At 35.7% G+C, this 13,831-nt stretch overlaps 1 protein-coding gene across 1 annotated transcript in view; it reads left to right on the top strand.

The window, feature by feature from the left end:
• MYOZ2 (myozenin 2) overlaps nucleotides 1-12,686 on the top strand; it is a 38,200-nt gene extending 25,514 nt beyond the window's left edge. Inside the window, exons 5-6 of the mRNA XM_004426542.3 lie at nucleotides 2,261-2,444; nucleotides 12,285-12,686. Of these exons, the coding sequence (XP_004426599.1) occupies nucleotides 2,261-2,444; nucleotides 12,285-12,519 (419 nt within the window). The 3' untranslated portion in view covers nucleotides 12,520-12,686. The remainder of the gene's footprint in view (nucleotides 1-2,260; nucleotides 2,445-12,284) is intronic.
• Nucleotides 12,687-13,831: the final 1,145 nt, after the last annotated feature.

Genomic DNA, 13,831 nt, shown 5'->3' with positions numbered 1-13,831 from the left:
GGCACAGGGAAGAAATGGAACAAGTAGGGAGGCACAAGGGACACAGCAAGTTTCAAGTAGATCCAAGTTCTGGAACATAAAATGTGAGAGCAGAATGGCAAGAGATGGGGCTGGACAGCTGGGTAGGGCCATGTGTGTTTGCTGAGGAGTTGAGATTGTTGTCATAGGGAGCCATTACAGCATCCTGAGAAAGGGAAGTGAGAGACAGGATCAAGTTTTCCAGTCCGAAAGGCCATTCAGGCGGCAGTGTGGAGGGTGCCTGGGAGAGAGGTTGAGAGCTAAAGGATTAGTATGGAAGCTATTGTAAAGCCCAGGCAAGAGATGGTGGGCAAGACCTGAACCAGGGCAGTAGTAATGGAAACGAAGAGGAAAGGGAATTTTCTAGAAAAACGTTTCCCAATGTTGCATTTGCAAATCAGTTGCATAAGATTCGTAAGCTATACCTGAGATTTACTAAAGCCAGATCTCTGGAGGGAAGAACCCATTATCAATATTTTAAATAAGGCCCAAGGTGATTCAGAAACACAAGTTTGAGAGCTACTATTTTAGAAATCTTTAAGAAGTATAGTTGGTAATACTTCGTGATTTGTTGTGGGAATGAGGAGGGGTTTAGGATAATGCTTCTGTCTTGGGCATCTGAGAAAAGAGTGATAACATTCACTAAGATGATTAATATAGAAAAAGAAGCAGGATGTATTAGAAAATGGCTGCATATGGGTCTAGACACTTTATAAAGGGTGCCAGGGAAATATTCATTTGGACAAATATAATAGGTGGTTGAATAGAAGGGCCTGGAGATCAAAAAACAAAACTTGGAAACATCAATATGTCGGTCACAGTTAAAGCCATGAATGTAAATGGAATTTTCTGGACAGAACGTATAGTCTAAGAAAAGAGCTTTGAGAAACACCAGGATTCAAGTGACAAGCAGAGAAGCAAAGCCTATCAGAAGAGATTATAGTCAGATACTGGAAGCAATCAGAAGAAAATTCAATGACTGCAAGCCAATAACTGTCTAGATGTGGATTATCAACAAGACCTTTTGGAGGAAATAAACTCTTTAGTATAAAGACAGGATAGGTATAATTTGACAGAAGAAAACAGAAAACACTTTGGAGAAGAGAAAGAGCATCAGGGAAATGTAAAACTAGGAGTGATCAGATGGTGAAAGGTTTTGACACGGTGCAAGAGAGAACTATCTGAAGGCCATAGTTAGGCTGTGTGGTAGTGTAGACAGAGAGTAGAGAGCTGTGCCTCTGAAGACTTGAAAAGTGCCACCTAATGCATGTGAAAATGGTTTAAAGTTTACACCGGGAATTTGTGTGATTTTTTAAATGGCACTTACAGAAATTTCCAGCTCCTGTGAGAAGAATAAGTTGAGGAGGTGAGACCAGAAGTAGAAGAGTTAGGTAAGAAATCTTCAGGAACAAAGTAAACATGGGATGGACACATCAGGGAACCAGAAGATCAGGGCCTGACTAAGGCAGTGGAAACAAATTACTTCACCATTTTGAAGCTTATACAGTTTACAGACCTCTCAGCAATTTAAGATAGACAAGACCGGAAACTTGCCTCTGACGAATCAGCTCTGAGGAGGGAGATTTTTGTCTTCAGTGCTATTTCCCCAGAGCCCACAGTGGACACTCAATATATATTTTTAAATAAGTTCATTAATTATGATATCTAAAAGCTAGTATAAATTAATGTAAGGGGCGTAATTTTAAAAAATTAAATGAATAGTTTCACTGAACAAATATATACTAAGATAGTCAAGGAAGAAATAACTGTATGATTTGGTAAAATTAAACATTAAGAAAAGTGGTTTCTTGGGGCCAGCCAGGGGGCGTAGTGGTTAACCACTCGTGCTCTGCCTTGGTGGCCCAGGGTTCGCAGGTTCAGATCCCGGGCATGCGCTGATGAACCGATTGTTAAGCCATGCTGTGGCGGCGTCCCACATAAAGTAGAGGAAGTGGGCATGGATGTTAGCCCAGGGCCAATCTTCCTCAGCAAAAAGAGAAGGATTGGCAATGGATGTTAGTTCAGGGCGAATCTTCCTCACAAAACAAAAGAAAAGTGGTTTCTTTTGAACGTTCCATAAGTTTAATGGGGTTTAAAAATGTCCAACACTGTCAGACTACTCTTTTCTGAAGGATCATAAATTTACCCCTGCATGAAAAATTCAACATGGTAAAATCTTAGGTGAAGTTTAGTAACTCTCAGGCACTCTGTGTTTACTTATTCTTACTATATTTTTCCAAAGGATATTCTGGCCCACTGAAGGAAATTCCTCCTGAAAGATTCAACACCACAGCCGTCCCTAAGTACTATCAGTCGCCCTGGGAACAGGCCATTAGCAGTGATCCGGAGCTTTTAGAGGCTTTATACCCTAAATTTTTCAAGCCTGAAGGAAAGGCAGAACTGCCCGATTACAGGAGCTTTAACAGGTAATTCAATTATCTTGGGTAACACTGTTGGCAAGTAATACCAAGGTTTTTATATCATGGTATGGAGACCTGAATCCTCTGGTAGAAAACCATTTTTTTCTTTTAAGAACAGACTCAAAATAGCAATATAGGATAACTCCTAAGCCTAGGCAAAGACTCATTTTTGCAATATTACTAATATGCCAAACCTTAGTCTTTTTTTGTATAAAAATGAAGGAAATGATTCAGAAACTATCACTCTTATAACATCAAGATTCTCTCCCACATTTAAAAGAAATGTTATTTTAATAATAATTTTTAATTCAAAGGTTGATATTAGTTTATGCGTTGCTTCAAATGGCAACGCTGTTGAAGAATTTCAGAAATGATTCATATATAGGACTGTGAGAATTACTGTGTAACTCCAGGTTCCAATTTATATTTTTGTAGGCTTTAAGCCAAATTAAAGGTAACTTAGGGACTTATGACCTAAGACTCTAGGACATGTACAAACCAAAACTTATGCTACCAAAAATATTGCCAAATAATACCTGCATTATAGTTTACACAATGGACTTTTATTTTTCCATGGGGACTTTAGATATATTTTTAATGGTCTTATAACCCATTCTTTGATCACTTGATTTTCATTTTAGAGTAAAATATCTCCAGTGTGCTGTCTCACACTCACAAAAATTAGACCTAATTTATAGGCTGCTTAATGACTATTCATTTAAAATTAATAAATTAAGGAGTAGTCTTTGATTTACAAAAGAATGCCACAAAGCATGCATTTAAATAGTGGTCTTCTTTAGTACTTTTTAAATTATTGTGCTATTAGCATTTTAGTTTTCATACACCGCTATATTAATAGCATTAGTATTACCTCTATTATTAGTAATACATCAGTAATACTTCTTTGAGTATTACATCTAATACTATTAGTATAGTTAGTAATACCAGTAGTATTAGTACTACATCTATTGCATGAATAAGGTGTACCATAGAATTTAGGGAAGAGTTGAGGAGTGGCAGGGAAAGGAGGTTGGAAGCCCCTTCTAATCAAAGATATCGTTTTTTTCCCAAAATAAGAGTGTAGATAATTATAAAAAAGTAAAACTCTAGGGGAAAATGGAAACTAATGGAATACTTGAGGCTTGTCTTTGAGATTAGTGCTTTAGAGATGCTGCATGATTTCAGTGTATCTTGTGACTTCGTATCCCACACTTACTGAGCAGCTTGCTTCCAGTTCTACAAACACATTGGCATGTTTGGGTTGGTTATAAAGAGACGCCTATACATGAATCCTACATCAATGAACACAATACTATATGATTAGGAAATGTAGCTCCCTCTGTTAAATCAAGGCTTTTGTAAATGTAACATACAGTGCAGGGCGGGGGGGGACAGAGAGATTGAGAGAGAGAGAACTTAACTTGCTAATACCTCTCCTTTACTCGAGAAAATTTTGTTTCTTTTTATATACACATCAACATAGAAATAAAAACTTAAGTGCTTAATGTTAATCAACATTCCAGTCTAGTCTTAAATTCTTTATTATCATTAAATAACATTAACAGGTGAAACAAAACATGATATGATACACAGACAATCCCAAGCAGATAGCTTTAAGATCCTTCCTGTTAAAATATATGTACCTGGCTACACTAGGTTTAAGACATTGTCCATTGCATGCATTGCTTTAGAAGCCTACTTAACAACAATAAATGGTGTAATTATATGTTTGGCTTAAATGCTTGCTAAATGAATGAAACTATAAAAAGTCACATAGGTAGGAAATGGAAATCCATTTCCAGCTATGGCAGACTATTTTATATCAGAACAACTTCACAAAAGTACATCAAAAAGCTAATTATTATAAAAATGACTTTTAAAAATGATTGAAAAGCTACCAAGAAGTAAGGACTTGAGGGCCAAGATCCTGGAGATAAGGGAAATTTAGAGATGTAATCCAACATTTGGTACCACTTTTCCCCTTGAGGCATTTGCTGATTTACTGGCAACAGCTAAGAAAAAGCGGAGAAAGTGAGCAAACCTTTTGGTAAACTCAAGAGTCTTGGGAAGACCAAAATAGGAGTATAAGGTCTGCTAGGAGGAGAGGCCCAAATATTCTAAGCTCTTAGTTGGGAGCCATAAGGGGTAAACCACTGGCGTAAAGGCAAATAGACCAGCCTTCATGAAATTAAATGCTGGTCCCAATCAACAGAGTCCTAGATTGCATAAATGTCACCTTCTTTAAGTCAAACTGCCTGCCATGGACCAAAGCAAATCTTCTCTGGAAGGAAAATGACACCATTCAGAGACTCAAATTATCTCTACAATTTTTTTTACACAGTGTCATCAGTCAAATAAGATTACCAGGCATACTATGAGACAAGACCAAATGACTAAAAATAAAGAGAAAAATAATAAAAGAAACAGACACACAAAAGATGAAATTATTGAAATATCAGACACTCACTTTAAAATAATTGTGAGAAATATGTTCAAGAAAATAGACGACAAGATGAAGAAGTCCAGCAGATTGGAAATGTTTTTATTAAAAAAAGAATAAAATGGAAATTCTACAAAAATGAAAAATATAGTAACTGAGATTAAGAAGTCAATGGATCAAGCCACTGGATCCATATGAAATTTACAGGAATTACCAAGAACAGAGAAATGTGTTAAACTAATCCAAGAGAATGTAATCAGTAAAATTCAATCTGTGGGAAACTCTATAGGACAAATGATCCAGTATCTTCGATAAATAAAATGCAAGAAAGAGATGAAAGAAAAATCAATGGTATAAAATAGATTTAAAAGACAGGCAAAACTAAACCATAATATTTAGAGATGCACACTTGGGTTATTAACATACAAAGAAAGTTTTAGAATATTTTATAAGTTGATATTACCATAAAAGTCAAAATACGGACTACAACTAGGGGCAGGAGGGGTTGTGATTGGGCAGGGACATGTTTAGGGCTTCTGGAGGAGCTCTTAACATGTGTAGTGGTTACAAAGTCATTCACTTTATAATAAGTTATTATACATCTTTATGAGGTTTTCTGTATTTGTGTTATATTTAATGATAGAAATGTTTTTAAAAATTAAATAATAGATTTCATGGCAGATTAAACACAGCTGAAGAGAGAATTCATAAACAGCTTCAGAAAATGTTCAAACTGAAGCATAGAGAGAAAAAAAGGATTCAAAATGCAGGAAAATAGCAGAAGACACACTTGGAAGAGTAATAACAATGCCAATATATATGTGTGATTAGAGTTCAGGAGGGAATAAGAGAGAGAAGAAGGCAGAAGCAATCTGAAGAGTTAATGGCCAAGAATTTTTCAAAATTAACAAAAGAGATCAAGCGACAGGTTCAAGAAGTACCTCACAACCCAGGAAGGGTAAATGCAAAGTAAACCACACAAAGTCACCTGAGTGTAAAACTGCTGACAACCATAGACAGTAAGAACACCTTAAAGCTAGAGAATAAAATGCACATTCTCATAAAAGAGTAAAAATAGGACAGGTGATTTCCCAACTGGAATTATGGGAGACAATGGAATTAACATCTTTAAAATTATGAAATAAATAACTACCAGCCTATAACTCTATATCCAGTGAAAATATTCTTTAAAGGTAAAAGTTAAAATAAAAACATACCTACACGCACGTTTTCAGGCAAAGAAGTTGTTTGTTGACCTCTGCTAGACAATGAAACAATAATAATAAACAAAAGGTATAAGTAGAAGAAAGGAAAAATAAAAGTGTCCTTATTCACAAATGACATGATTGTGTCCACAGGAAATTCAAAAGAAGCTACAGGTTAGTAATCAGAATTAGTAAGTAAATTTATCAAGATCACAGAGTACAAGGTCAACATAAAAATTAATGATATTTTTATACACCAGCAACAAATAATTAGAAAATAAATAATATTCATCAAGTTTTACTTTATGATTTGTACACTTTTTTTAATGTAACTTACACTTCAATAAAATTTTTATTTTAAAAAAAATCACATAAGCAAAATAATCCCAATGGGTATCTGGGCTTTTGTAAATTAAATGTGATAAAAGTCATTCTTTGAATTAGTCAAAAATACATTCCAGTAATTTGAAAGAAAGGTTAAAATAATCTCCAGGTACAAATTGGGTTAATATCTTTTCTGCTGTAGGTTATTTAACAGGATTTTATTTTATCAAACTACTCAAGATTATGAGAAAATAATTTGACCAGAAATTTAGTTCCTCACACAACTATTACACCTATACATTTTAAAAATAAAATGTAATCAGAAGTATCATTTTCCCTTCTGTTTCTCAAATAATTCAATGTTATTATACTGACGTTATTCTAATATATCTATTTTTTTTCATTTTTGCAAAAACAAATGAGAGAAACAGAGAGAGAAAGAAAGAAAGAAGCAGTTTTCAAATATTCCCAGAGTAAAAGAATATTATTTGGTGGCCCCACATTATTGTACATAATTACTAGATTTTGTTAATAAAGCATATAAGGGTAAGATGTAGTCTGATAGCATTCAGCAGTGAAAATGACTGGATGAGAACTGGCTCCCAGGTCTAATCAGTTTCAAAATGGCCCATAGTTTAATACGACTTTGTATTCTTGTACTCACTTTCAGTGTATTTAAACATTATGCTGTATTCAAATAATACTATATTAAACCCACGTAACACGTGAGGAAAGTAAACTAGGAGCAAAGAGATTTCCAGCTCTGCTTCAAAAGGCTGTATGACTTTGGATATGTCACCGAACCTCTCCTGGTATTAATTTCTTTATCTGTAAAATAAATGCTATAATTATATGATTAAGTACCTTTACATATATTATAGCCATCAGCTATTTAGTAGAATAATTTATTTTAATTTCTGTGCAAACATTTACATAATTCTTTCCTTATAGAACAATCAGTCATTATTACGGGTCTATTATATGTCCAACACCATCAATTTTTACAAACTCAATCCTATTACTGATCAATCAAAATAAACAAGAAAGCATCTATTAACTGTGAATCTGAGTAAAAAGGCTTATTCACTACACAGACGCCAAAGTGTAAAAATCATTGTAAGTCAGATCTACGGTTGAAGAATTTATATCATGGGAATTATAAAGATGCGTCTTTCACTAGAACATTCCAAACCTTTCAGTGCAAATTTTGCTTCACTAGCTTTGACTAAAACTTGAAACAATTTTCAGAGATCTTAAAAACCTCCCAAGTAGTCTCTCATTTTGAATGCTTGACATCTCTGTTAATGGACTTTAGTTTGTGTCTGAGGGCAATAAAAATTCAAACAAACAGGATATAGTCTCAATGGTGCCAAAGAAAAGAAAGCTCTGGTTTTCAAACAGCAACCTTTCACTGGATCAGTGGTAGGAGGTAGGAGATGGATGGTGGAACAGAAGGGAATATTTTCATTTACAGAAGAAAATGACCCACAAATTGGGAGGGAAAAATGAAACAGACCTGGATAAAAGGGCAAAATTAAAGCACCAAATGCCAAACCCAAATATTGGATTTCAGTGGCAGAGCAACATTTCTTCTTTGATTTAATTCAGAAAAAAATAAATAAATGAGTAAAATTCATTTCCGGAATTAATAAATACAAGATTAATTTACCAAATTCAGCCTAACTCTAGAAATGTTCAACTTCAGTCTCTTGTATCCAATGGATAACTATATATTCTTAAACTCCCAGGAATGGGTGTATGGCCTGTGCATTTGCACGACCCCATGCTTAGTAGGGCCGTACTTGGTTTAATGCTTTGCTGTCTCTGTTTCCAAATTCTTAACTACTTCTTAACAAGGACCCCCCGAGTTTTCATTTTGCACTGGGCCCTACAAATTATGTAGCTGGTCCTGATCCCAGGCTCTAAGTTTACGAAGTGTTTCCTGACCTACCAGGCAGACTAAGATGCTTTTTACCTTAAGTTCCTCTGCATTCAGGACAGTCTTCCCTTGGAGTAACTATCATATTCCATGATGAGTTGTTTTTTTTCTCATGTTTCACTCTTTATTTGTCTGTGACTTCATCGAGGTTAAGATCTACTACAATCTTTCCATCTTTGAATTCCTAGCACATAGCAGAGTTTATAGATGTAAAAGCAATCAGTAATTTGTTGTATGAATAAGTGAATGAACCAGCAAATAAACAGACTATTGATCACAACGGCAAGCTTCTAAAATGGTGAAATATTGTCTTGGACATCTTGGACATCCAAAAATAAGAAGTTTTACATATGTACTAAATCAAATTTGAGTTAGAAAGACTCTTCAATTCACTAAATCAAATGACAAAATGTGGGACCTTGAATCAGCTAATTGCATCATGAATGTGACAGCAACCTGGTTTGACATCCTTTAGACACAGCCCAAATGAGTTGACATTCCTAAACACACTGCTCTACTTAGAAAGTGATCTCAGAAGGCCCAATACTGCATAAGAATTATCTTGGGGCAGTGTGGTATAGGGTAGTGACTAAAGCACGCCTCCAGGGAATCTGGCCACCTGGGTTTAAATCCTGGTTCTACAGCTTAACAGGTAGGTGACTTTGGGCAAGTCATTTAATTTATCTGTGCCTCAGATTCATTTGTCAAATGGGGAGGTAAATAGAATCAACTGATAGGGTTGTTGTGAGTGAGGATTTAATGAGACAATCACGTAACCCCTTGGTACTCCTAGTGTGGTCCACAGACCAGCAGCTCTGGCATTACCTGAGAACTAGTGAGAAATGCAGAATCTCAGGACACACTCTGGGCTGACTAAATTAGCATCTGCATGTAACAAGATCCCAAGGTGATTCCTGTACCAACAGAGTTTGAGAAGCACTTATAATAGCGTCTAGTGCATAGTACCGAGTCAATAAATAGTAGCTTTCATCATTATTATGCCTTCTGAAGCTGAATAATCATAATGCTCCTGAATGGTAATCTAAGTTCCTAAAGTTCTTTTCCAAACCGACGTCTTTTACCTCCAGAGCAATCGTTTTAGGCTCTGGATGTGAAAGTCCATACTGACATGATTGATCTAATACTATACTAGACTGAGGTTATGCACCAATCAGTGATCTGTTATTATCCATATCTTCCATAGAAATTTGGGGGAAATATTATAAGATCAGTCATCTTCAGAACAGATGCAATGGAAAGTAAAACATACTGCTCTTCATAGGGAAGTAAAATACCAGAAGACAAGAAAATTATGGGCCAATAAGATATGAGGTTCTATGCTATATGACACAGTTACATCTGCTACAGCCATGGTTGAGGTCATCTATCCACTCTGGGGATATTCGCTTCACTGAAGATTTTAATATCTGGCTCACTGTCTTCCTCCCCAGTATTATTCCAGTCATCACTTTTCAGTGGCTTCAATACCCATGTGAATGATCCACTGAACTCTCTACTCTTTCAAGTCCTTGACTGTCTCAATTTTAAGGATTGTTTTCTCAATCCCGCCTCCGTCACTCTTGGCTTTTCTTAAAGTTTGTCATTACCAATACCTATGTCACCTTCAAAATCTCAATTTCAAGCATCTTACTCTCTATCACATTGTATCTTTACTTTTCATTTATTCTTTACTTCAATAATACTTCATTCCCTCCTGCCAAAGCCATCCCATTTTTCAAAGTCCATCAATCACTTTCTCCTTACCTAACCAAACTCCATGCTTCCTCACCATTATCACACAGAAATTAGAATAGTCAAGAAAGATCACAGAGTGATTGAGCTACAAAGAAAATCAGATCTTTTCCAGGCTTTAAAATAATCTCCACAATATTGGAGAATCTATATAGTCATACCAATTCCATTGTCTAGATGTTTAGGAGGACCTTCTAGGTACAATGCATTATACAAGTATATTGTAATGAGTTACAAAGATACATCAGAGAGAATTCCAATCCTCTTGGAGTACAGTCTAGTAAGAAATAAGGCAGACATCCCAACGGATATAATGAAAGATGGAAAAAGGGTTACAGGGGAGGTTAAAACAGAATCCATGGACACTTAAGAGATAAAGAGCTTACTTCTGTCTGTGGGAGATCAGGGAAAGCTGCAAGAAGAAAGTTAAATATGCTATTAAATAACATACTTAGAACTTAAAGAACTTTAAGAGGATTTAGAAATGTAGTAATAAGGGTCAGCATACTCCAAGCAGAGAAATGAGAGTATGAATAAAGGCAATGCGGTGGGAGAGCATTAAGGAGAAGAGCAAGCAGTGCATTTGGTTTGGCTGGAACAAAGGGTGCATGAAAGAGGATAGGGCAAAACCAGCGTGACTGACCTTTCCACTGGGATGTTAAAATCATTTTTTCCAAGCATACACAAAACATGTTCCCATCTGTCTTTCATCAGCCAGTTGTTAAATCTCTAAACCTAGGAGTGATCCTTGATTTCTATATCTCCCTCACAATTATTATCCAATTTATCAGCAAATCCTGTTGAATCTACCCCTAAAACACATCCTCAAACCACCCATTCTTTCCATCTTCATAGAGAACAACTGAAATCCAAGCCACCATCATTTCCCACTTGAATTGCTGCAGCATCTTCCCTCATTACACTCTTGTCTCCCTATAACTGCACAGCGACAGCAGCCAGAGCGATCTTCATAAAAATTTAATCAGATTATACCGCTCCTTTGCTTTACACCTTACAATGGCTCCTCTTTACTCTTAGAGTGAAATTTATAATCCTTACTTGGACAAATTCTCACACAATCAATCTCTCTGTCCTCTTCCCTCTAGGATCCCTCTCACCTACTGGTCTAGCAGCATAGCCCTTCTTTCTTTTCCTGAACATGCCAATGTTATTGCTGCCTTAGATTCCTTGCATTAGCTACTCCTTCTACCTGAAATGCTCATGTGCTTCAGCTGTACTGTCTATGGCTAACTTCTGACCTTCAGAGGGCAGTTTAAACGTCACCTCTTCAGAGAAATCTTCCCTGACTATCTAGTCATTCAGTTATACCCTATTACATCATCTTATTTTAATTTTCTGCATCATTCTCATCACTACTGGATGTTTGTCTATATGTTTATGTTTTTTTATCATCTGTCTCCTTCTCTAGAATATGAGCTTGGACTTTGACTACATTGTTCAGGGCTGTATTCCAGCATTTAGAAATGTGCCTGGCATTGAATGAATAAATAAATAAATGGCTAAATCAAACAAAGCTAGAACATTATGTGCACCTTAGGCTTTATTCAGAAGACAAATAGAAGGATTTTGAGGGTTTTGAGGTAGAGATAGAAAGATGCAAAAGACATACTTCTTGCCCTCAGAGTTTATAATTCACAGATGACCCAAACCAAACCATATTCTTAAAAAGAGAAGCTGACAATAGAAAGTAGCATATCATAAGCACTGAATGACTGACACAAGACAATCATTGCCACAGGAATTTGGTTAACGAAGGAAGTGTGAGCTGGGATAGTTGGAGGAAGTTAGAACTTACAGGCCACAGGACACACACAGGTGAAGAGGCAGGGAGGAAATACCTTAAGCAGGGGAAACATTGTTAGCAAAGGCACAAAGGAAGAAATGTTTGCCATGAGCTCAGGGCACAAGGAATAGATTAATTTAGTCCAAACCTAAGAGTCCTACGTACAAAGGACTTTACACCAATTTGTTATCAGTATCTACTTTATCATAAAGTTGCAGTCCTTAAATGGACATGCCTGCCTCAGAGGTCAAAAACCGAAAACGACACCAAGAATATAACATAACAGCATGCCCAGAAAATCATGAATTAAATTGTTTTCTATTTTCTGGAAAATATATTTGAAAATTAATTAATGTATTCTTTTTCTTTTCATTTCCCACAGAGTTGCCATGCCATTTGGTGGTTTTGAAAAAGCATCAAAAATGGTTAAATTCAAGGTTCCAGATTTTGATCTACTACTTCTAACAGATCCCAGGTTCATGGCCTTTGCCAATCCTCTTTCTGGCAGACGGTCCTTTAATAGGACTCCTAAGGGTTGGGTATCTGAGAATATTCCTATAGTGATAACAACTGAACCTACAGAGGATACCACTGTACCAGAAACAGAAGACCTATGAAAAGAAAGTTCTGTGTGCCACAAAAACCTCTGAACAGAAATGTTGTTGTTTTATTATTTCTACTTACTGGCAAAGCCACTTACACTCTTCATTGGTAGCAATAATTTTATAGCAATTTAGCCATTTTCCTTTTATGGCATTTAATTTCAATCTCAGATAAAACACTAATAAACGATTCAAAATCTTATTTAAATTTTTTTAACTCATTTGTCTTTATTCATAATTTTGTTTTTACCTGGTCTAAACAATCCAGCCTTTCATTGAGAAAGTCCAGAATAGTAACTGACAACGAAAGTTTTCATCTTTGTTTCCTTTAATATGAGGCATTCCTGAATAAGTTTTTCAAATGGAATCTAGAATCAAAACACAGTGCAAGATATGTAGACTCATTCAGGGTTTTATTTAAGGGATGAAAGCTATGAAAGATGATGTACAAACATTATTGATGGAGAAAGGGGTTGGGGTCTTCCTTTCTGGTGACCATGATAAAATAGCATGTCTGGATGAAGTCTTTTCACTAGTCATTCTTCGAATTTCTAAAGTGCTTTGTATTTTTTGACATGCTTTAAATCATTGGGTACTTATTCTAGATGACATTCTCCAAAGTTCAATTGGATTATTATATTCGTTTAGTATTAAGTCAAGGAGATGGAGAGACAGTGACTCAAGGAACATCATACTACTACATTTTTAATGACCAGGGTATGCTCGGCATTCAAGTTTCACAAATCTCAATGCTGTGTATTGATTAGGTTCAACTTTATGTATGCATTTTTAGAAGAGTAATAACAAATACAATACACACTAATATACATATAAATAAATATATATATGAGGGAGGAAGAGTGTATAATTGGAATTGGCAGCTTTCTTTGCTGAATTTTTGAATTCTGCTCAAATCTTTAAGCACTAGGGAGGACCCGCTGTAAACCCCAAACAACACCAAGAAATAAAAGAGCACCAAAGCATCTGAAAGTAATGTAGCACATATCAATCATGAGATATGTGAATATAGTGGGGTCAAAGACTCAAACTAATATGGAGTTATAGGTATGTCTTAAAATATGGTTGAGGAAGTGTATAACATGAAACTGGTAAGAAATAAATATCAACTCTTCCCATTTCAATTCAGTTAAGAGTTCTGTGTTAGGTGTTTACACTAGAGAAAAAATGTCTCATCCATAGAATACTATTTACCAGATTAAGTTTAGGAGATAGGAAGAAGGAGAGCGTAGGGAAAGAATATGTCACATAGTTACATTACATATTTACAAAAGAATCTATATTTAATGTTGGAATTGGTGGTTCTTTT

The sequence above is a fragment of the Ceratotherium simum genome, chromosome 12, assembly GCF_057802395.1.
Source record: "Ceratotherium simum simum isolate JZ-2026a chromosome 12, ASM5780239v1, whole genome shotgun sequence".
Lineage (NCBI taxonomy): Eukaryota > Metazoa > Chordata > Mammalia > Perissodactyla > Rhinocerotidae > Ceratotherium > Ceratotherium simum.
The sequence above is the reverse complement of the archived record's forward strand: the minus strand, read 5'-3'. Positions and strand labels throughout refer to the sequence as shown.